We start from the raw sequence: 24,439 nt of genomic DNA, 5'->3' as shown, positions 1-24,439 counted from the left end.
AATGGTTAAGCAAAAATTCAACTTTAGAAAATGTGTAGTTACATCTTTATTTTCCCAGTTACATTTTTATTTTTTTTATTTTTATAATCATTTCTGCTTTCTTTTCTAGAATCATGACAGTGTTTAAAATGTAGTCTTAAGAATTCTGTTTCATGGCATTTGACACTTAATTGAAATAAAATGCCTTATTAACTCAAAAGGAATGTTTGAAACAATGTCATGTGCATAGTTTTAGATAAAGATCACAAGGGAGCTACTTTACATTGCAAAAAAAAAAAATTAGTATAAAAGCTAGAAAATACTGATTTATGATCTCCCTAAAATGGGCACTCAAACTAGCTGTGATTGTTCTGCTTCTGAGCTAAGAAGTGAAATTGTAAAGAAGGCAAGGTGGTGTTGAGGTTTATAGTGACACTTTACAGTTGTTCTACCACAGTAGCTGCAAGGAGTCAGCCTCCTCTTGACATCAGCAGCCTCCTCTTCCTAATGGCTACAGTCTTCTTTAAGGATTTTTAAGGGGATTACAACTTTGAGGAGGGAAGGAACAGCAAACATGTACAAATATTTGAGAATAAATGTTCGACTTGTTCTTTTTCCAGTTAAGATAAAACACCAAAAAGACTGGTTTGGAAACTCTAGAAACTTCAATCCAGCCTGCCATCCCACAGTGTTTTAAATGTTATAAAAGTAATGCTGTAAGTATTAACTAAGTAGCAGCTTGCTACTTCTCTGACCCAAATAGGCTTTTGCTAGACCTGGAAAATCTGTCTTCACAGCTATAGTTGGCTGAATTACAGTTCTAGAAAGTGAGATGTATGTGAAAGTCTGCTGAGTTGGGGTATGGAGTATTATCCTGGGAAAGCTTTTACTTTCTTGGGAAAAAAAGAAAAAGACGGCTGAAGCCATTCCTTTCCCTATCTTCCTGCCTCTGACAACTAACTATTGTAAAGGCTAAAACTGTTGCAGCCATCTTGCAATTATGAGAGAAATGCTAAAAGAATCATAGACATTTGGGCTCTGCTTTTCTAGAGCTGTTGAATCACCTTCAGGTTTACGTGACTAAACAGACCCTTCTTTAAGCCACTGCAGTAGAATTTTTTTATTTGCAGCCATATGCATTCCTAACTGTATAGCTATTAAAATGATACCTTTTAGTACTCTCTTATCCTGACAATTAGCTACTTTTCCTATAGTTACTGATATTACTATTTAGTCACCCTAACCAGAAAACTCAGTCATCCTTCACTTCTTATTTCCTCTCATCCTGTTAGTACCTGAATCTTACATATTATATCTAGCTAGTGTTAAGTCCAGCTCTGTTTCACTCTCCTCACATTAGTTCGGACTCTCTCCACCTCCTGTCTGGATTATTTTTACAGCCTCCCAACTAGTAACCCCAGATTCAGCCCAATATGCACCATGCTTCAGAATTATTTTTCTAAAATCTTATCAAGATATTCTCTTCCTTGGGACTTCCCTTCTGGTCCAGTGGTGAAGACTCCTTGCTACCCATGCGGGGTTGGGGTGGGGGGATGCCATCCCTGGTAAGGAACTAGTATCCCACATGCCAGCGCGGTGAGGCCAAAATAAATAAATAAAAATAAATAAAAAGATATTCGCCTTAAAAATATTTTAAATGATTCTCTGTCTTCTAGAGGAGGAAACACAAACCCTTTTTTTGTTTCTGCCTTCTTGTTTACGCTTTGCATCTCCAGGATCCAGCCTGGCACAGAGTAGGAACACAACCATCTGTTAAATGATTTGAATCTTAAGGATCAAAAACAGACATTTAGTCAGACTAAGCAGAGTGAGAGCATACTGTAGTTAATAAAGATGCTTTGAATTAGTTTCTAGATTCTGCCGTAGTCCCAGACACACATATCTTGGTGTGTATTCAGTTGATTTAATCTGGTCTAAAGAAGCTCTTCAGTAAATGTGTGCATTTAGTTTATAATTGGTCACGTACATTCTCCAGATTGGGCTTGTGCCAAGAATGGAAGTTATGCAGGTGGGTGAAGTCTGTGTGGGCATTTCTGACAGTTTAGTGATCTATGAATAAATTGTATCAAACTAGAGAGTAGATCTGTGACTTTTCTGCCTGCTAGCAAGCCGTACCAAGTTAACCACACCAGAGTGGGCCACAGCCTACGGCTGTTACAAAAGCCTCGCTTAGTGAAGCTGAAGGCTCTCCTTTGGAAGTTACTGGGGGGAGCTGGAAGCCGAGGCATTGCAGCACAAACGAGCTGAAGAGCCTTCCCTCCACACGCCAACGGTTCACTCTCCAGAACTGCAAGCTCTTTCAGGTGCTGCTTTGAGTTTTCCCTTGGCCTTGAGACCAGGACATGAAGTCTCTCTTGATGAGCACTGGAAACCGAATGTGCTCTGATAAGTGGAGAGCGTGTTTTGGAGAGAAGGGGCCGAGGAGACAAAGCCCACTCAGCCTCCCAGCGTCTTTCTTCCCTGGTCTGGTGTTGTCTAGTCCACCTTGTTCCCACTCCGGGACTCTGCAAATTTCTGTATTTCGAGAGGGGGAAAAAATCAGTCTACGGCATAGAACTTGGTGCTTGGCTGTCCGCATTTCCCAGCACTGAGTTTCTCTGTGCTCTTTTCACCAGGCTAGGCCTGAAGCCTCCCTTATCCGCACCCCCTGGCGCCCCACACCCGCGCTCCTCGGAGGGCGACCCCTCCGCCGCGCACGCGCCCTCCACGGACTCTCCGCTGACCTTCCCAGGGAAACCCCTTCAAAAGCGTTTCCCCGTCACCTCGCGCCTTCCCCGCCCTTCCTGCTCTTTCCGCTTCCTCCACGCGCCTGCGCGGACCCAATTGTTTTGGCTTTCCGGTGGGATCTAGCAAAGGAAAAGGGCGGGGGAAGCGAGGGTAAGGGCGGGCGGGGTTGGGGGGGTGGTCCCAAGAACCCGGGAAACTGCGAAACCGACGTTTGTGGTGCTAGGCGCGCGCCTGGGCGCGCGCGGCGGGAAAAGAAACCTGGAGAAGGCTGGCCCACGGTCCGCTGTCCGCGCGTCCCCGGGTCTCGAAAGGGGCCCGCCAAGAGGGCGAGAGCGCGCCGCAGGGGCGGGGTGGGAGCGGCAAGCCAGGCGTCTCGCGGCCGCGGGGCTGACGAGGCGGCGAGGGCGGGCGGCGCGGCTCCCGGGGGAGGAGTCTGGCGGTGGTCGGGCCCAGAGGAGCGTGCGGCGGCGCCCGAAGAGGACGCAGTTTTCCGCTCAGGACTGAGCGGCCGAAGGAGGGCGCGAGGGGAAACCGGAAGGAAGGGGAGGCGGCGGCGCCAGCCTTCCTCTTAGGGAGGCGGAGGCGAGACCCCGGCCCTAGCCGCCGCGGGAGGGCCACGCCCCCGCCGCCGCGCTCCTGGGGCCCAGCGTCTTCGGGGCCGCCGGCCGCACTGGATCCCAACCCTCAGGACTGAGGGACTCGGGTGAGCAGGCTTCTCCAGCTCCGGGTGGGGGACCCGGGGGCGACCTGTGGAGAGCTAGGGAAGGAGGGCCGCGGCTGGAGGGGGTTCGGCCCTTTGTGGCTCGGCGGGCAGGGGGCGGCTGCGGCGGCATCTTTCAAACCGGAGACGTTTCCGCCGCGGGCGGGGGATGGGCGCTGGCGGCCGGCGCCTCTGTCCACACCCGGCGGCGGCCCCGCTGCGGCCCGGCGTCCGGCCGGTGCTTGGGGCAGGGGCGGCTGAGCGAGTCCCTCGCGGGGGCGTTTCCGGCCGCGGGTCTCCCGGGCGGCGCCCTGGCCCCGGCTGGAGCCCGCGTTGCCAAAATCAAGCTGTTTCCCTTGACTACTCGCGACGTGTTCGCGAGACGGTAGGCAGTAGGAGGGCAAGCCCTGCGTTTTTTCCTTGTCCGGTACTTCTTAAGTAACCAAGAGATGTCTAGATTAACAGAGGTCCCATTGTGGGTCTACTGATGATTTTAAAAAGAAAGCAGAAGCTGCTCTTTGAAACGGAAAATTGTGTACGTATTTACTTTAGACTGAAATCTCTTAAGTTATTTGAGCTCGACCACCTTTCTCTTCCTGTGAATTAAGAAGCCGTGGAGTAGACTATCCCGATGTGGAGCGGTTATTTTGAGTTAACGGCTCTTTTATTTCTCCTGGTTTATTAATCAAAGCTCACTTTCTACTACTTCAAAGGGAGAATAATATACCAGTCAGAAATATCTAGAGTTGTTCGACGCCACGGATGACCCCGTCAAAATGAAAATAGAAAAAGAATCGAAAATGTAAAATTGCCTGTGAAAGGGTATGTTTCCGTGAAATATCTAGCTAAAGTATCGGCGTTGTAAAAACGTAGGGTACAGGACGTCACGTGTTGTTGATAACATGAATCTGTACGTCTGGCTCACTTAGCATTCAGGCATTTAGAAACAACCCTATCAGCAGTGTACTCTGACTACAGTTATTTTTCATCTTTTCTATTGAGACCACTAATCAACAAAGTGGAATTGACAGTGGTTCTCTATTTTAAAGTAAGGTGGGTTGGTTGGTTGGTTTTGCTTCCCGCTGTGTTGTGATTTTTTTTGCCTGAGTTTTTGAGTCGTATGAACTTCAAATCTCGAAATTGTGAGCGGCTTACTTTAGTTAACCGTAGGTTAGGATTTTTTTCCTTTTTTTTTTTTCTAAGAAGGACTTTTTCTGACCGAAAGTAAATTGAAAAGTCTAACCAGTCAATTGTTTTCCAGCCTTGATGATGTGGAATTTTGCTAATATTAAGATTACTTCTTTACTTTGATCTTTTGCTGGTCTAGTGCTTATTGAAGCCCCTTTAGATTGGGCCCTGAAATTCTCAAGAGGTTGTTGTCCTCAGTAAACAGTACCAGGGCTGTGGCATTCCTGTTGAGCTTGGTTTATAGTTCATGCTTTTCTGCATGGTTCTTTTTTCTCTACAGACAGCTCTTTGTCGGAAGAGTTTTAAGTGCTGTAACTCTTCTCTCCTTTTTGCTCTTCTAAGCATTACCGCAGAATCAGCTAGCTTTGGTTATTCACATGGCACTTAAGGAGGTGGTTGGGAATAGAGGTGTCAGTACTTCAGTCCACGCTCCTTCACAAATTTTCTTTCTCCTAGTTAATGGAAATAATTAGCTATTTCATAACATCCAAACATTGAACACTGAATGTGTTTAAAGTGAATGGTAAATTTATAGAAATTTGAATGCAGTCTTAAAAGGCAAAAGATTATTTGGTTTTCCCAAAGATTTTACTCATTTACTTAGAAAAGAGTTGTTTTTCTTCTTGCTTATATTTCTAAGAGCAGGAAAAAGGATTGGTTCTGATGTCATAAAAAATATGAATGGAAATACCAAAGTCCTTCATTATATCTTAGTCTTAATCATTTTCAGTTTTGTAGATTGAATAGAGCAGTTTATGTTCAAATTACTCAGGGTATTAAAAATGATAGGTTGTTTTCAAGTAACTTTTTAAATATGTGAAGCTTACTCCCTGTTCACTTGCCAGGATTTTTCAGCACCTAGATTCTTCTGTGTGGGAAGGAGGGATTATAGTAGGAGACTCGGAGAAAATGTTATCATTTAATAAGAGATACTTTTCAGTTCTTCCCTTTTTTTTTCCCCTCAGCTCCACTCCCTCCCATACTTACTGACAAGTGGTAAGGTGTAAATAGGTTCCATGATTGGCAGGGGATTCTAGGTATTCCTCAGTTTACCCTTCTTTTTATTTTTTTTTAGGAACTGAGAAACTTAAGTAGCCATTATTGTTGTTACGTGATTGTGCCCTTAATGACCTCATGAATATATTTAATATTTGGGAAATAGTTTTGTTATTGTGATTGGAAATAATCACTGATTTGGTGAAAAATGAAATCCTATTGAAAAAGTTAAGGTCAGTTTTACTTTATATTTCTTCAGCTTTCTTAAGTCTGCAGAGCTGAGGGGAAAAAAGAAAAGTGATAACCAAAATAAAAGGACAGACCTCAGTCATAATTATTCTATCACAAATGGTGTTTCCTTTATGTTGTTGTTTAATTTTTTTAAAGTGAGATAACTTACTGATCATAATGTAGAACAGAAGCCTATTCTTGTGACCTGACTTTACTTGGGATACTGAGCATAATTAAGTTGATGGAGTCAGGTAGTCTTTTCACACTCGTTGGAAAAGGGGTCAAGGAGTAGATCTAAGTTCTGAACTTTATTAGAGTAGAGGAAGCTGTACTGAAATGTCTCAAACTCATACATTCTTTAAAAGTCAGGGTGTTTGCTTTTTAATTGATGTTTGTCACAATTCCAGAAAATTCTGCTTGTGTAGTAGTTGACAATCAATTTGAAGATGAAGTGGTTTTCCAAACATTCCCAACTGTCAGGGTTGTTTTGATAACTTGAAGGCAAACTCTTTCTAGCACCAATATATTGTCCTCCCTGAAGCAGAAACCTATCTTTTCACTGAAATGAAGAAAGGCTTGTTCTATGACTGGTGCCTTCCTGGCTATCAGTTATTTTTTTGCACAGGCATCAGCCTTCTCAAGGTTAGTCTTTGTTGTACTGGTATGTTTCATGATTTGTACCATCAAAAATACTCCCTAAAATCTTTGAAAAAAATTTTCTTATCTAAAATGGTATTCACCCAAGGCAAAAAGAGAACTGTGTTTGAGTGTTGAAACCTTGTAATTAGGACTCAGACCTGTGTAGGTATGAAGGTTGAGAAGGTGGGAAGGTACTACAAAAAGCTTGACCAGTAAGTGAGTATGTTAAGTAAAATAATTACAAATTATTTTTTTTTTGCACAGAGTAGTAGTTCTGTGTGTCAGGCACTGCTCCAAACTCTCCATAGAGCTCATTTAATCCTTAATCCAGTTGAGAAGAATTCTGTTTTTATCCCACATTTTACAGATGAGCATACTACAGCACAAAAAGGAAATAACTTATGAAAGGTCACACAACTAGTAAGTTGCAGAGTTGGGATTTCAACCCAAGTAATTTGGCTCCACAGTCCATGCTCTAATTTTTTGGCAATACTTGACATTAGAATAGCCTTGGATTTTTTCTAACAAGTTTAGATCTTCTATATTGACATTTGTAGCACTGGAAGTTAGAGCATCACCTAAGTTAATAATATACAACTTCAAAGTGCTGCATACAGGTGATGACCTGTAGTCCACTGCTCTTGCTCTTTATCACTGTTTCATCATTACTGTGTAGTTTTTGTGCAGTCGCTGTTTGCAACCTCCTCCGTTTTTTCACCTGGAAAAGGAAATGGCAGCCCACTCCAGTATTCTTGCCTGGGAAATCCCATGGACAAGAGCCTGGCAGGCTACAATCTATAGGGTCTCAAAAGAGGAGGACACAACTTAGTGACTGAACAATGACTCTATCTTCTTATCCTTCCTGGTTTCACACGTATAGCTCTGTTAATTGCTGATCAGTCTCATTTTCACATTCAGTAGTTACTCAGTCCTTTATTCTTTATCCTCCAGATCTTGTCTGTATAACATTGGGAAAACTTGTTTTGTATCTGTTTATGTTTCTATTGGGACTTCCTTGGTGGCCCAGACGGTAAAGCGTCTGTCTACGATGCGGGAGACCTGGGTTCAAGCCCTGGGTTGGGAAGATCCCCTGGAGAAGGAAATGGCAGTCCACTCCAGGACTATTGCCTGGAAAATCCCATGGACAGAGGAGCCTGGTAGGCTACAGTCTAAGGGGTCGCAAAGAGTCGGACACGACTGAGTGACTTCACTTCACTTTCACTATGTTTCTGTAGCTATTCTGTGGAAAGGTACTATAAATGACACACTTGTGGGAATGAAAACTAGATTTCAAAGTAAAGTTAGATACACTTGCTTCCCCTACAAAATTTATAGTCACATTGATTATGCAAGGGAGGAAAACAAGTATTGAAACAACTTTCTGTAAGAGGTATTTCAGATTTTTAAGTAGAATTGTGTGTATTGCTATGGATTGTTGACTGATTTAATCCTGATGACCATTTAATAACAGAATGCTCTGAAACTATCTTGTGTGGCAAAATTCACTCAGTAGAACCTTGGAGACTTGGGTAGCCTAGAAAAAATGTTAGAATCCAAGTTTTTGCTTTTTTTTTTTTCTCTCAGTTGCAATTCCACTCTTAATAGAAAGCTTTTAGATTAAAACATAAGTTGGTCTTTGTTCTCTACTTACTTGCAGAAAGTTGATGAAGAGTAGAAGAAAGGATATCATCCTGTATATAGCATTCTAACCATACTTTTTATGCCAGAGTACATTTTACTTTGTTAGATTCTGAATGTCATTATACGGTGTCTGTATGACTCCCATTTAATGCTTTTTCTAGTTGGCTTTTCTCACTGTGAAATATGTCTTGACAACTACCTTTAAATTATAGGACCTTTCTATTCATCTTAAGTTGCCTGATACCTGGAAATGTGTCAACTGATAGTGGATTCCAAGTCTTTGGCCATCAGTTCATCTGCTGAATCCACGTGTTCATTGGATGTCTTTACACAGAATTGTTTTGTACACATCTTCTGTATTTCAAATATATATAAATAAGTTGTGCCTACTAAGTCCCTTCAGTTGTGTCCGACTCTTTGCTACCTTTGGTACTATAGCCTGCCAGACTCTGTCCATGGGATTCTCCAGGCAAGAATACTGGAGTGGGTTGCTATTTCCTTCTCCAGAAATGATGTAGTTGATTTGATTTGAAAAAAGAAAGAAATTTAAGTGTTTTTGACTCTAAAATAGTTTTTTTTTTTTTCCCCCTCATTGTGGGTTTCTTTCAGCAGATTAGAAAAGTCCTTTTTTTCTAACCTAAATAAAGGATACTCACTGGATTTTTTTAAAGTGTTTCAAAAGTTGACTGAGCCTGTAGTAAGTAGGGAAAGTGGTTGTGTGACTAGGTAAGAGATGTTAAAATATTTCAGTTGAAAGGTGGAATACAGACAGGTTAGATTAAGAATTATATTTAATTCAACTTTCAAGCATTTAAGGTTTGTGCTTTTTCTTGTTTTTATGACTTGAAGGGGAAACATTCTTCTGGGGAAAATATCTTGAAATGTGTATTTTTGTTACCACCTTTTTAAAAAATTCTTAATATTTGATCAAGAAGCAGCCTAAAACAGAGATTGGTACATTTATCCTGTAGTCCGTTTTTGTAGAGAACATTTGTTGAATCATGTCCCTTCCTTTATATGTTGACTTCGCTGTTTTCAGACTGCAGCAGCTTTAGTATTTGAGACAAAGACTCTGCTTACAAATCCTAAAATATTTTGTCTTTATGATGAGAAAAGAAAGTAGTATACCTTTTGAAAGTTTGAGTTTTTTAATTAAGTAATCATTGCATATGTTAACAAAATTTAGAAGGTTTAAGTAAGTCTTCAGCAAATATTTCTTTCCTCTGTGTGTGAACCGCTGTTAACAGGGGGACAAATGCCAGCTGCCTCCTTTGCTCGTTTTACTTGTGCTACAGTTGTTCTCAGGGTAAAGGATAAAATTCCTTGTATTACTTCTCTATCAAAAGTTTGGAAAGGAAAGATCATGACAGCTAGATTTTATTCTTTCGCCTACCTGTAGATTTGAGTTTGTCCAGAATAAAGACACTCTTTTTAAATGATAGACATGTTTTGGCTGTAGTAAGAGTAAATGACTTGGTGTCTTGGAGCTCTCACAGTTGGCAGCTCTCAGTCTGAGTACTTACAGTACAATGACCAGCACTTAGTAAATACCCAAAAAACATTTGTGGAGTTAAATTTAAGTAGCCATTAATTTATGATTGAAAATTAAGTAAACAGTTTCATTGATACCTGGGAATTAAGGGGAAGTTTGTAAAATGTGTCCAATCTTTGGTTATTAAGTAGGATAGTTCAGACTTTGTGATATGTTTCAGAGTGTGTAGTATATTGCTTTTAAGGACCTTTTGAAGGTTATTTGTTGGCCATCTTAAACTTTGCCATTTTTTACACTTTCAGTTAATACATTTTGAACTCTTATGTTCCCAGAAAAGCAACACTTAATTTTATTTTGAATTGTACTAGATACTGATCTGTGTAAATTATTAAATTTATATGATGTCTGAATGACTTTTGCTGCCTATTTTAATGTTGAGATATCTTAAATAAAAATTGTTAGGAAGACAGTGTACCCTAGATTTCAAAGGGAGGGATGGAAATTGGGGGTGTATAAAGCAGTGACAATAAGATTGTATAAGGTTGGCTCACCGTGTAATTTTCTAAAACCAGACTAGTATTGTTTTAATACAGTATCATGAATATGATAAAAAGAAATAAAATCCAATAAAATGGAGACATACATAAATGGGGCTCAGAAAAGGAACTGCAAAAAAATCAGGTTCAGAGAGTATGAAGTCTTAGAGAAATAATCAGAGTGAACCTGTACAGCTACCCTGCAAGGAGTTCTGGAGTGTAGTGTGTCATCTAAATCCATCCTGGCCCTGGCCAGCAGCTCCTGTCACCTGGTTTAAACATGGATGGGGACAATTTGGGGTCCTACAGCTGGGGTTAGGAATTTTAGCCTATCAATATATACATTTCTGTCAGATAAATTTTTAGAGGCAGAATTGAAAGATTGAGATAATAAGCATTTACAGTGCCAAATATTAAATCTTCTGTAATATTTCCTTTGCAGTTCTGATATTCAAAAAGCTCTTAATATCAAGTTAAAAAAATTTTTGTTTTGTAAAACTTGATCTGAAGTAATGAGACTCTATATAGTATTATTTTTCATACTATTCACATTTCCCTCAGTGAAAATAGGATGTTCAGTTATGGAGTTCTGTCCCAGACTGCTTGTAGTACATGATATATGTACCACATTACCTTTATAAGATTTGAGAGATCCTAAATTCCAGAACATAGCTGGCTCTAAGAGTTTTGATTAAGGGCTTGGAGGTATGTATCAACTTACACTCTTGTGTAAAAATGCTCATTTCTAACACCCTCACTAACACTGGGCCTTGCTGCATTATTAATATATGAAAATAGCCAGTGATTTTAGGTATCATTAGCCTTAGAGGTTATGCAGTAAACTTAGATTTATAGGGTAACTTTCAGATCTGGAAGAGCAAAGTCATTACCTTAAATGACCCAAAGTCTCTGGCTTTGCACCTGTTTTAGTTACTTCCTTATATTTACTTGGCTGGAAATTTGACAGTCTACATCAGGTTAGCAGTTTATGTAATAGTATAGGTTGGCCCAAAGTACAATGTGACCTGTTTGAGAGATGGATGATATTTTTGTGAGAAAAAGTTGTAGTAGTTCCAAATGATGGTTAAATAGTTTTATAGTTTTCATGTCAACAGCACTTGACTTTCTGATTATGGAACTAAGAATCATCTAATTAGGGAACAGGTGATAGATTTTTAACTATTAGTACTCTATATTATACATTCTTTTTCCTTATTTGTAATTCATTTGCCATACGTTGCTGCTGCTAAGTCACTTCAGTCGTGTCCGACTCTGTGTGACCCCATAGATGGCTGCTCACCAGGCTTCCCTGTCCCTGGGATTCTCCAGGCAAGAATACTGGAGTGGGTTGCCATTTCTTTCTCCAATGCATGAAAGTGAAAAGTGAAAGTGAAGTCGCTCAGCTGTGTCCGACTCTTCACGACCCCATGGACTGCAGCCTACCAGGCTCCTCCGTCCATGGGATTTTCTAGGCAAGAGTACTGGAATGGGGTGCCATTGCCTTCCCCTGCCATATGTTATAAATACTTATTTCCAAATAATATTTTAAAATTAAACTTTAATGCAGCTGGAATTTCTTTGATGAATGGTATTGGATTTTGTTTTTTCCTCCTGGGGGTGTCCAGTGTTATTTGTTGGAATAACCAGTCTTCTACTTTGAAGACTTCTTTATCATATCTAATACCTTTTCTTTTAACTTGAGTGTATTATATTTACTTGGGTTTTATTTACTTGCCTTTATTGTAGAACTGTTAATATATTTTAATATTTGATAAGTCATGAGGAAGGACTTGCCTCCCTTTCACTCAGATATCTTGGCAATTTTGGGGAATTCTTCCAGATGAACTGTCTAAAAACCGGACTTGAATCTCCTGAAAATTTTAAATTTACACATTTTGTGAACATGCATATTTGTATAATATGAAGTCTTCATGTAGTAATATATTTCTCTATTTTGTCATACTGTATGTTTTTGTTTTTAAAGAACTTCATAAATGTATGCATATTGATATGTTCTTTCTGAAATGTTTAAATTTTTTATAGAAGTCAAAAAGATAACTTAAAACTACAAATGTAATAAACTTTTAAAGTATTCCTTTTCTCATGTTTTATTTTTATGGTAATGTCTAAAGTTGAACATAAAAAAAATGTAATTCATATGTAAGTCTGCTTAAACATTGTATTCTAAAAATGTACTGGCCTAGATACTCTGACTGATATATTTTTTTTTTTTTAGTTACTCCAGAGGATCCACCAAACATAGGATGTTGCCACAAAATCTACCTCGTGTGTTACTCTCTTTTGAGATGAACAACAGTTGCAAATTTGAGCAAGATGTGTGCAGACTGTGTTGAAAAACTCTGAAGAACCTAATTAACACAGGATGACCTAGTAGTGATTCTAAGCCTATAGCAAGATACTATTCATTAGTGAGTGTGTCAGTCTTGGTTCTGAATGCTGCAGATATCAGCAAGCAGAGTTTCTCCTTTTTTTATTTCTGAAGCATTCACTTGACCTTCCATCAGTAAGACTGACTTTATTCTAATCTGTTCCTGGAGATATTAATGGAATACAGTCATGTCCACTCAAGAGGAGAAGCAGATCAATACTGAATATGCTGTGTCCTTGTTGGAGCAGTTAAAATTGTTTTATGAACAGCAGTTGTTTACTGACATAGTGTTAATTGTTGAGGGCACTGAATTCCCTTGTCATAAGATGGTTCTTGCAACATGTAGCTCTTATTTTAGGTAAGTACTTTAAATCTTGGTTAGTTTGTAATTTCAAGTGCAGAATGTTAGCTTGTTTTAATCTTTTGATAGAAATTATTTTAAACACTATTTAAAATTAAAAAAATTAGATGTCTTAATGTTTTGCCTAAATTTTCTATTTGGGTGATAAAGTGCTTGCCAGTCACCTCCTGTGTGTGTAAATAAGGGACAGGCAAGGGAAGGTTTTACAAAGATTAAATACAAGAAATTTGAAATTAAGGTTAAGTTTAATGATGCGGAAGCAAGAAGGTTCAGAATACAGTACTGTTTTTTTCATTGAAAGAGAAAGGAAAATGAATGGTGTAATTTTCACTTACTCATAAGATTTTAAAATGTTATGAATTTAACAGTTACTGTATACTTGATAATAACTTCTAGAAGATAATTGGTAGTGTTTAGATGTGTTAAGGACTTTTTTAAAAATTATTTTTTATTATTATTAATTTTTAAAGGACTTTTATTTCCTTTGAAAAAATGAATTTTTTGCTCACTGTTGGTTACTTTGATCATTTGTGTCATCTTTTTAGCCTTATCAGACTTCTTCCCAGATTGAAATAGTTAATAACTGATAATGTTCTCTGTGCCTCAGAATTTAGAAGTTGATTTAATTGTTTGCTAATTATAAATAAAACTTAACATTTTTATGACTTTTTACAACTGTTAATCTTTTTAAGGTAGGTTTTCCTTTGTTATGTATTTCATGGGAGGAATAGAATTAAGGCATAGAAATTCCTATGTTTGGTCACTGCCCTTAGGTTGAATCTTTACTTAATATTTGAAAGGGACAGAATGAATAAAGATGAGTTAAATGTGGACTGGTATATTCGTACAACAAATCTTAGCTGGCTTAAGTGGCTATCATCAGTGAAACTTACTTTATGCTGCTTTTTAGTGGCAGCTATAGACAGGACAGGTATAATCTTAACTTTTCAAAGCTAACATAGAGGAAGGTGTAGAAACTTTATAACACATCTCATGATGATTATAGAAGCTTAGGCCCAGATTGCCTTGTCAGTTGCTTTGCTGTGCCTGCCGTTTTTTCAGGTTTAACGTTGGATATTTCATAGTTTCAGACATTGAAACTATTTTTATCATAGAAGACTTAGCATATTTGCAAACAGTGATTCTAGAAAACCTAATAGACCTAGAGAGGATCCTTAGAATCCTCTCGTGTTTCTACAGATAGAGATTCTTGGATTTCAAACCCAGAAGTTATGATTCTTCTGGGTCTAACTCAGTGGGTCCGAGTTAGAGTTTCAGGATTTGTGTATTTTAAGAGCTTCCCAGATGATTGTGATTGTCAGGATTGGTTTTGTTTTTCATCTCCTTTGGCTTAGTAGATAGTGTCAGGAATTCAGTTACAGATTCAGTCAAACCTAGGTCCATTAGTTCTCCCTTTTTTTTTTTAGTTCTCCCTTTTTAATGGCTGTTAATTATGAATTGATTATTCTTTATTGGAAACTGTATGACTTGTTGATTTCCAGATTGGTATTTGTAATCATAGACTCTTCTGTGGTTATTACCCTAGTAGTTGTCTTGTGTAACTTTTAAACCTGTGCAGAAATTCTTTTTGCTTAATTGTCATCTTTATCAGGAAGGTAACACATGCAATTATGGGTTAGGTGTCTTACCTTTTTTCTTCCTTGTTAACTTTATTTTTCATTGTATAGACAACACACTGTTCTCTAAATTCTCTAGCCATGAGGTTATTCTTAACTAACTGGGTTGGAATTGGCTTCCTGGAAGGCTAAATAAAAAGTTTAAATATTTCATCAGTATCACAATTTAAAAAGCAACACAGTCTATTTAAGGCTGCTGTTATTATCACTCACTAGTTAGTTCCCTTCTTTTTAGCATCTTTGGTGTTCTAAGAGAATATATTCTCCCTAAAGCAAATCAGATAATAGGGATTTGAAGTAACAGTAGAAAGAATAGTTCTGCCCGTGTTTGGGATTAAATCCATCCATCTTTACAATCCTGTGTCTGGGATAATTTCATAATCCACAAGACCAAACCACATATATTAATTTTTCCTCCTATATATATCTTTTCTCTGGACTGGATAGATAGTTATTATATATTCCCACAATAATAACTTGATCTTTACCCAGGTTTTTTCAGCTGGATTCTGCTTACAACTTTGTAGATTTCAGTATCCTTACATATATCGCTATCAATTTAACCATTAGAAATTTCCTATGAGAAATTTTGTCCTTTGAACTAGGTACATTCTTTTGCAGTTTACCAGTTTCATTCCACCAAGAATCAAAAAAAACTTTTAAAATCCCAAGAACCTCTGAAGTAATAGTTTCTACTTCTTAGTAACATATACAGTAGACGCCAAGTGAAAGGGATTACTTGAGAATTACTCAGCACCTCTCTCACCATGGTGATTCAGCCTGCTGTAATATTATGCAATTCAGCATTTATTCTTTCCTTGAAAAGCCTGTTTCAGATTTTTATGATCAAGTTGGCTCAGCTTCCCCTAGTGTCTTTCGTCTTTGGGAAGCATAGATCCTTTACAGAAGTCCATTTATTCTGGTGCCTTAAACTATAGCCTGGAATAACCAGTCTCAGTGTCATCTGTATAGTCAGCTGTTCTCTTGACCTACTTCCTCTTCCAAAGTTAACTACCTTCTATTGGAACAGAGAAAAAGCACATGACCCCTAAATCTTCCATTTTTGCTCAGCTCGCTTGTAATTCTCTTTCAGGTTGCTTTTGCTTATCGCCCATGTGAGAGAAGTGTCTTGTGAAACAAGTGCCACCAGTAGTCTTAGGTGCTTTTCTTAGCGTTTTCTTGTTACATCTTGGATGTTTTTCGAGAATAATTCCTGTTCGCCTTTACTTTGATTAGGTTTATTTATGGCCATTCTGTATTCTTTGGGAGGCAGTTTTCAGATACCCTGATTGATGTTTTCATTCCCTTTTTCTATTCCCTGACTGCCACTTTTCCATTTCCTAACTGCCTCAAGTTAGCTGCTGTTCTTGCTGCTCCTTGTGAGCTACACCGGAAATCACCAGTGCTTTCCTAATTACTTTTGCTGCATTTGTTACCCTTGAGGCTCTAGTTTTTGACACCCTGCTTCCCTTGCCCAGAGTAGCATTATACTGACTGGCTTGTTCTTATTTCTCTGATGAATGTTTCTCAACCTTTTGTCATTCTTACTTTTTCTTCTAATAGAACTCTACCTCAGGTTGGCCATTGGGAATCTGGGTGGGTTTTTCTTTTAGTTTTTTAGTCTCGCTCATGTAACTTAACTTGGCTTTAACACATGACATTTTGTAGATAATTCACAGTCTATTGCATTAATGCCTGCCCTTCATTGTTTCAGTAATATTAAATACTTAATTGGTTATTGTATTATTTCTATTTGACTCAGCTGCCCACACCTTCAGTTAAACATATCTAAAATTTAACTCAGCTTTTTTTACAAGATTAACTTTTTTCTTCCATCTTACAGTTTTCCTCTCAATGGTTAACAGTATTTTTTTTCAGGCATTTACTTGAAAATAAAGAGCTAGCTTTGATTCTTTTCCTATCTAAGAAAGGAGCAGCAAAGAACAAGATGGTTAGATAGCATCACCCACTCAATGAACATGAATTGGAACAAATTCTGGGAGATAGTTGAGGACAGAGGAGCCTGGCATGCTGCATTCCACAGGGTCGCAAAGAGTCAGACACAACTTAGCAACTAAAAAACAACAATCTACTTCCTATTCTTATTGCCAATGTTCAGAAAAGCACCTGATCTTGTTGGGTTTTTTGTAAAAGCTTTTGTGTCCATTTCTGCCATCCTCAGTCAGATGGTTCTTCTAACATAGATTATTACAGTAGCCTAAAGAGCAGTTTTCTGGCCTCCCCCCTTTGGCTTTTGAGATCTGTCAGTATGGAGTATTCATTCTAGAATGTTTTATTATGCTAGTGAATCCATGCTCAGAACCTTCAGCATTCTTCATTATCTACAAGGAAGTTCAGTAAAAATTTTGGCTCTGCTGTTGGGCTTGCGTGATCTTACCCCCGATGCAGGACTGAACTCAAGCCCAAACAGTGAAAGCACTGGGTCCTAACCACTGAACCGCCAGGGAATTCCCTCTTGGGTCTCATTTAAGCCTTCTGTGATCTAAATGCCTGAACCTCTTAGGTTCAGCAGTCTCCCCCCAGAAAAAGTTCTTATATTCTACCCTGACTGACTACTTCATCCACTTTAAAGTGTTTCTAATCTTGTCCTTGAGGTGCCCAGGCTAGTTGTTGTGATACCACACTTTAGATCACTATAGGCTTTTCTATATGTTCGGTAATACTCTGCATTTTTTTTCATCTCTTCCCTATATGTGGACATTTTAGTTTGTATTCTTCATAACATAATTTCCTTTACAGCATATTTTCCTGCATGTAATTTTTTAGGAAACTGTCCTGCATATTTTTAGGAAATCATTTGAGTAAGTAGAAATTTTAACAGCTTTGTTGAGAGCTAATTTACATACAACTAAGTATTTCAGTATATTTAAAGAGCTATACAACCATCTCTACAATCTAGTTTGAAATATTTCTGTCACTTTATGCACACTCACCTTTTTTACCCATGGCCCTAGGTAACTACTACTCTCCCCTCTGCCTCTGTATGTTTGCTTTGGGGGGATATTTCATATAAATGGAATCATATAGTATGTGGTCTTTTGTATCTGCCTTTCACTGGCTATAATGATTTTAAGGTTTGTCTGTGTACATATTAAAGAGTTTCTTTCGTTGCTAAATTCCACTGTGTGAATATAAGGAGTAAATTAATTTTGATATTATCATTCAGAATGGCATAGTAGAAAAGTTTGGTATAGCTTTGGCACTGAATTATACTTTTCTGTTGCCTCCCCCCAAAATTTTTCCCTGTAAGTTGTCCATCAGCAGATACCCTAAATAAACATTCTCTGTGGTCTAGTTTTGGTGTTTGTTTTTAGCTCTACTTTTGTTTCCCCCTCCCACCCTTACTGTAGGGCCATGTTCATGAGTGGACTGAGTGAAAGTAAACAGACACACATACATCTGAGGAATGTGGATTCAGCCACCTTACAGATAATAATAACCTATACATACACGGGTAACTTGGCAATAAATGACAGCACTGTAGAACAGCTTTATGAAACAGCTTGCTTCCTGCAGGTAAGCAGTCTTTTCTCTCAGTTGTATGTGTTAACTGTGGTTTATTTTTCTTAAGAAGCATTGTTTTATCAGTGATGTATTATAGCTGTGTAATTTTATCACAGATTTTAGAGTGTAAAGTTTTTCTTTTTAAAATGTATAAAAGAAAAACAATAGAATTTGATCATCTAGTAAACTTAGTTTTATGATGGGAACTTTACTGAAAAGATAGGTGAAAATTTCATAATAGTTTCATATTTTGCGTAGTATACCACAGAATTTAGATCTCAAGTAAAAAGTTTTTAACAGTGTTACTAAATTTAAATGCTTTGGTGTTTTGGTTAAAAGCTTAGATATGCTAATTTTTGATGGTATTACTTTTCATGGAAAATGTCAAGATTCTTAACAGAAGTTATCAAACAGATATTTGTAATAGCATGAGAACACACTGAGCTATTAAGAATTAAACTAAAAGAAAAAGTGATGATATATTTACATATGATAAATTGTTTCACTCTCTCACTCTTTGTTTCCCCTTCAACATTTTTATTTTTGGCCATGCCATGTGGCTTGTGGAATCTTAGTTCCTGAACCAGGGTTGGAACCCATGCTCCCTGCAGTGGAAGCAGAATCTTAACCACTGGACCAACAGGGACTTTCACCCTTCAGTATTTCTTTTAAATTTTAAGAGGCATATAAAAATATTTTCCAGGACTGCTGGTGGTCCATTGGTTAAGAATTCACACTTCCACTGCAGGGGACATAGGTTTGATCCCTGGCCAGGAAACTAAGATCCCACATGCTGTATGGTGTGGCTAAATAAATATATTTTTCTCATTTCTTTTCCTATTTGGAATAATTCTTTGTATTTTCAGAAATAAGTTTCTCCAAAGGGAGAATCATCAAACTGAAGGTTAAATTTTTGTAGCATAGTTCATGATACCTAGTGAGTACTGGATAAATGCGTGCTGAATAAACGTCAGTGACATTGGTTGAGCACCAGTTTAAGTAGCTTTCCTGCTTTTTAGTATGTACTCTTCTCCCCGCCCCCCAGTTGTGCAGTGTCCTACCGTACCTGTAATTCTGGGGAAACTGAAGCCCATGGTAGCTTCCTGGTGCTTTACAGTGGAAGACATTGATATCCTTAATTCAAACCTAAAAGGGAGAGAGGCCTACTGTAAGCACTGTCTTCTATAATTTAAATGATTTCATTACTTTTTTTAAAAGCCAGAAACTAAAAGCAGGTATTTTTAGAATTGCTAAATAATTGAGGAATTTTAAGAAATTTGGGTTTCAGAACACTGTTACTGTAAATAGTGACAGCTTTCCTTTGTTTTTTAATCATGTTAATGAAACCCTTAGGCATATGCTTACCCAGTGCAAACCCAGACTCTGCCTACAGGACTAAGGTTGCCCTGGCAAGTCTGGGACGGGGCATTTTATGACTGCCAACATGGCTTTCACTATTAACTGCATGAAATGTTTTTATATGCCAGATACTGTACTAATACTATATATCAGTTCTCATTTAATCCTAAAATAATCACTTAAAGGATTTCCCCATTTTATGCAGGAGAAAGCTGAGGCTTAGAGAAGAAAGCTACTTGTCTGATATTATTACAAGTGTTGACTGGCCTATCCAAGTTTTGAATCCAAACAACTTCACTTCTTATCACAAACTGTTTCTAGTTAATCACTGTGATCTGGAATAAATAGAGTAGGTAGCACTTGTAACTCAACTGAGATCTGTTTTGTCTTGAGAGAAAACAAATCTAGGAAACTTTGAGTGGCTAAGATGGGTTGTTAAATGTAAATTATTTATAACTGCACTGTTTTCTTTTGATTGGTTATCCTAGTGCTCCAGGTAAGAAAGGCAGATAACTATTGTTAGGCATTGTGTGTTGCTGCTTTTTTATGAATATCTTATACACGTTGACAAAACCAGATTCTCGCTTCTCAACAATAATCATGTCCTGTACTGATTTACATTGTTCTTATTTGGTTTTCTCAGTTACATGTTTTTTAAAGCCTAAAAGTATTTAACTTATGCATGAATTTCCTTACCTTTAGGCTGTTTAGGTTTTTAAGAGTCATTTATTGGGGGGTCTTGTTTGTGTGTAGCATGTGGGATATGGGATTTTAGTTCCCTGACCAGGGATTGAACCCGCACCCCCTGCAGTGGAAGCTCAGCGTCTTAAACACTGGGGAAGTCCCCAAGAGCCTGTCTGATGTTATACCGACTCCTAAATAGGGCAGTTAAGTAGGCCACTAGACAGGAAGGAAAATGCAAAACAATATATTTTGAAAGTCCCTCAGTCGTATATGACTCTTTGTGACCCCATGGACTGTAGCCTGCCAGGTGCCTCTGTCCATGGAATTCTCCAGGCCAGAATACTGGAGCGGGTAGCCATTCCCTTCTCCAACCAAGAGATCGAACCCAGGTCTCCTGCATTGCAGACGAATTCTTTACCATCTGAGCCACCAGGAAAGCCCCTGCACAGTCTTCTAGATTTTTTTTTATTACTGGAAGACACTATCTCTTAGCCCAAAAGTGTATCTGAAAATAAAACTACAGTATAAGGATTTGATTAATATACTTGTGTGTTACATAGCAAATGTCTAGCTTGCCTTATCAGCCTTGTTTTCCCCCCATTTTTAGGTAGAAGATGTGTTACAACGTTGTCGAGAATATTTAATTAAAAAGATAAATGCAGAGAATTGTGTGCGATTGTTGAGTTTTGCTGATCTGTTCAGCTGTGAGGAATTAAAACAAAGTGCTAAAAGGATGGTGGAGCACAAGTTCACGGCTGTGTATCATCAGGAGGCTTTCATGCAGCTGTCACATGATCTACTGATAGACATTCTCAGTAGTGACAATTTAAACGTAGAAAAGGAGGAGACAGTTCGTGAAGCTGCTATGCTGTGGCTGGAGTACAACACGGAATCACGATCGCAGTATTTGTCTTCAGTTCTTAGCCAAATCAGAATTGATGCACTTTCAGAAGTAACACAGAGAGCTTGGTTTCAAGGTCTGCCACCCAATGATAAGTCAGTAGTTGTTCAAGGTCTGTATAAGTCCATGCCCAAGTTTTTCAAACCAAGACTTGGAATGACTAAAGAGGAGATGATGATTTTCATTGAAGCATCTTCAGAAAATCCTTGTAGTCTTTACTCTTCAGTATGTTACAGCCCCCAAGCAGAAAAAGTTTATAAGCTATGCAGCCCACCAGCTGATTTACATAAGGTTGGGACCGTTGTAACACCTGATAATGACATCTATATAGCAGGTGGTCAAGTTCCTCTGAAAAACACAAAAACAAATCACAGTAAAACAAGCAAACTTCAGACTGCCTTTAGAACTGTGAATTGCTTTTATTGGTTTGATGCACAGCAAAATACCTGGTTTCCAAAGACCCCAATGCTTTTTGTCCGCGTAAAGCCATCTTTGGTTTGCTGTGAAGGCTATATCTATGCAATCGGAGGAGATAGTGTGGGTGGAGAACTTAATCGGAGGACTGTAGAAAGATACGACACTGAGAAGGATGAATGGACAATGGTAAGCCCTTTGCCTTGTGCTTGGCAGTGGAGTGCAGCAGTTGTAGTTCATGACTGCATTTATGTGATGACCCTGAACCTCATGTATTGTTATTTTCCAAGGTCTGATTCATGGGTAGAAATGGCCATGAGACAGACGAGCAGGTCTTTTGCTTCAGCTGCAGCTTTTGGTGATAAAATTTTCTATATCGGAGGGTTGCACATTGCTACTAATTCTGGCATAAGACTCCCCTCTGGCACTGTAGATGGGTCTTCAGTAACTGTGGAAGTCTATGATGTGAATAAAAATGAGTGGAAAATGGCAGCCAACATCCCTGCTAAGAGGTACTCAGATCCCTGTGTGAGAGCTGTTGTAATCTCAAATTCTCTGTGTGTGTTTATGCGAGAAACCCACTTAAATGAGAGAGCTAAGTACGTCACTTACCAATACGATCTGGAACTTGACCGGTGGTCTCTGCGGCAACATATATCTGAACGTGTACTCTGGGACCTAGGGAGAGATTTTCGATGCACTGTGGGGAAACTGTATCCGTCTTGCCTTGAAGAATCTCCATGGAAACCACCAACTTACCTTTTTTCACCGGATGGAACAGAGGAGTTTGAAATGGATGGAGAGATGGTTGCGCTACCGCCTGTATAGTCAGGAGTTCAGGGAGTGCACGCTTCGTCTGTTTGCTTTGTCATTTTCTTTGCTTAATGAGAGACTATGGAAGGACTGAATGAGTACATAAAAAAAAAATCTATCTTTGATAAATTTTATTTTTATGCCCTACTTAATATTTGCATCAGTATAATATATATCAGTGAGTCTTAAAGATATGCTTCCATAATATGAAATAGATTATCCAATAATTGAGAAACTTTAATGTGTATCATGAGAGCATAACAATCTGGATTATCTAACATTGTTAGCCCTGTGTATGTACAGTTCCAAAAGTTCACTTATTAAAGTAGTTTCCTGTTCCTAGTGTGGTATATCACAAATTGTGCTGAGGTTATTTTGGTAAATGTATTTCATTCCTGTGCTTCTGTTTTGAAGTCCTGGAATATAGTTTTTTTCAGTGTAGTTAAGTGAGCTGCACTTAACACTAGTGTCCATGTTGGCATAGAAATGTTGTCTAAATCCTATAGTTGAGGAAGATCTTCCATTTTATGGTATTGCACAGGGAAAGTATGACTGCAGGATCAGTCTAACTATATACTATTAGGTGCATGTACTCTCTTTTCACTAACTTATACTTGTCTATCTAGAATACAGGTCTTCCAATCAGCTGGTCATTTACCAGGTGTGGACTTAAGTTGCTGGGCTTGCAATAAGAATTGCTAGTCCCTCATTGTGCGGGTCTGTGTGGAGCTTTAATCAGTAAATGCCTCCACTTTCTGTATTACATTAACATTGGCTCATGCATAATACTACCTGCTGCTGTTGTATTTCTCCATCTTAAAGATTTAGAGTGGGTTAACCAGGTCATTACATCTTAATTTAATAAGCATTACTGTAGAGTGATTGTGTATAGATATTTGTTAGCTGTCAGGGTGTGTTTTTTTTAACCTGTTGTGTGTGGGGGGGTAGGATTAGAAAGGTGAACTGTTCAGGAATTCTCTGCACTAGCGGTGCAGAAGAGCAGATAACTAGTGCTGCTCTGGCATTAATCCCAGGAACCACTAGCAGTAGCGGGCCGCCGCCAATCTAACATGAGCACAGGTGCTTCATGACAAACATTACTAGCATGTTCAACTGCATAATGTTCTGGCACTGTATTTTGAATGATATTAATTTATTAAATAAATTGTATATATTCAAAATGTTTTTCTTTTGTGATGAGAATGGTGTGATTAATGTGTGATTGTAGTTTTATGGGGTCAGCTTAGTTTGTTACCGGTGATTTCTTCAGAATTTTGAGATTATATGTCTGTCTGATTTGAGCCTTACTGTAGCAACATAAATTACAGATCAATGACTGCCTTTCAACTGTAGTTGCCTATTAGAATCATCTCTGGGTACTTTTGAAAAAACTTGGGATGATGCCTAAGCCTCATCCCAAACAAAGGAAACCACAGTCTGTACACTCTTCAAAGCAGTAGTCTTTTGGAACCCCATTGGTTTAGGCCGTAAATATAAAGGTTTGATTCTAGATTACCTAGATTAGATTCTGGTCTTCCTAGAGTATATCATTGATTATGTTTTGCTGCCCACTCCTTATTGAGTAAAGTGCAAATTAGGTCTGTTTCAAAATTATAGAAAATCGAAAAAAAAATCCTGAGAGAAGCCAGGTGAAAAAAAAATACCTATACATAGTTCTCTTCAGCTTCTCTTCAGGCAAGAAAATGGAATAAAATATTTAAAGTGTTTAGAGTAAAAGCAACACAAAATTCTGTGTCCTTCAGAATTATCCTTCTAAAGTGAAGGAAAAAGATTTTTTGGCAGTTCTCCAAACTTCTTTGCCTTACTGTCACTTTTATAACTTGTGGCAAACTCTGAATCTTAGATGAGTTTAGCTCTGTCTGCCTTATCTAAATACAATTGGGTTGCTGATAACTGCCACAGAAAAGAACATAATGGTATAGACTGGTGACACTATAAATTTGTGATTATCATCCTCAACTAAGTCCTCAACATTAGCAACCTGTCCATTCTTCAAAACAATCTGAAATCTGTAGTCTCCTTAAATCTTCACCTTCCCCAAGTCTGTTAGCAGATTACTTCTGAACTATCCATCACCAAATCTGTCTGTACCTGCATCCTCTATAGGTTCTTCCTCTCCTGTTTAGAAAGCATAAAAGCATGAAGTATCTTACAAAGGTTGCTCTTATGATTCTGCTAGCTCCCA

At 38.5% G+C, this 24,439-nt stretch overlaps 1 protein-coding gene across 3 annotated transcripts; it reads left to right on the top strand.

Annotated features, from left to right (window-relative positions):
* On the top strand, nt 2,805–23,414 carry KBTBD2 (kelch repeat and BTB domain containing 2). 3 transcript variants are annotated; one of them, XM_018047127.1, is made up of 5 exons: nt 3,003–3,430; nt 4,141–4,249; nt 12,387–12,897; nt 17,909–18,074; nt 20,713–23,414. In XM_018047127.1, exons 3-5 carry the CDS (start codon nt 12,728–12,730, stop codon nt 22,246–22,248), a joined length of 1,872 nt encoding a protein of 623 aa, XP_017902616.1. In that variant the 5' UTR covers nt 3,003–3,430; nt 4,141–4,249; nt 12,387–12,727; the 3' UTR covers nt 22,249–23,414. The 3 variants fall into 3 exon arrangements, with proteins under 3 accessions (XP_017902617.1, XP_017902616.1, XP_017902615.1); XM_018047128.1 differs by lacking the exons at nt 3,003–3,430; nt 4,141–4,249 and adding an exon at nt 2,805–2,877; XM_018047126.1 differs by lacking the exon at nt 4,141–4,249.

The sequence above is a fragment of the Capra hircus genome, chromosome 4 (genome assembly GCF_001704415.2).
Source record: "Capra hircus breed San Clemente chromosome 4, ASM170441v1, whole genome shotgun sequence".
Taxonomy (NCBI): Eukaryota; Metazoa; Chordata; class Mammalia; order Artiodactyla; family Bovidae; genus Capra; species Capra hircus.
The sequence above is the reverse complement of the archived record's forward strand: the minus strand, read 5'-3'. Positions and strand labels throughout refer to the sequence as shown.

Excerpts from the sequence above, each read along its gene's own strand:
- KBTBD2 (XM_018047128.1), top strand. The coding sequence starts at position 12,728 with ATGTCCACTCAAGAGGAGAAGCAGATCAATACTGAATATGCTGTGTCC. Across the intron at positions 12,898-17,908 it reads ACATGTAGCTCTTATTTTAG|GGCCATGTTCATGAGTGGAC; the intron begins GTAAGTACTTTA and ends CCCTTACTGTAG. Across the intron at positions 18,075-20,712 it reads AAACAGCTTGCTTCCTGCAG|GTAGAAGATGTGTTACAACG; the intron begins GTAAGCAGTCTT and ends CCCCATTTTTAG.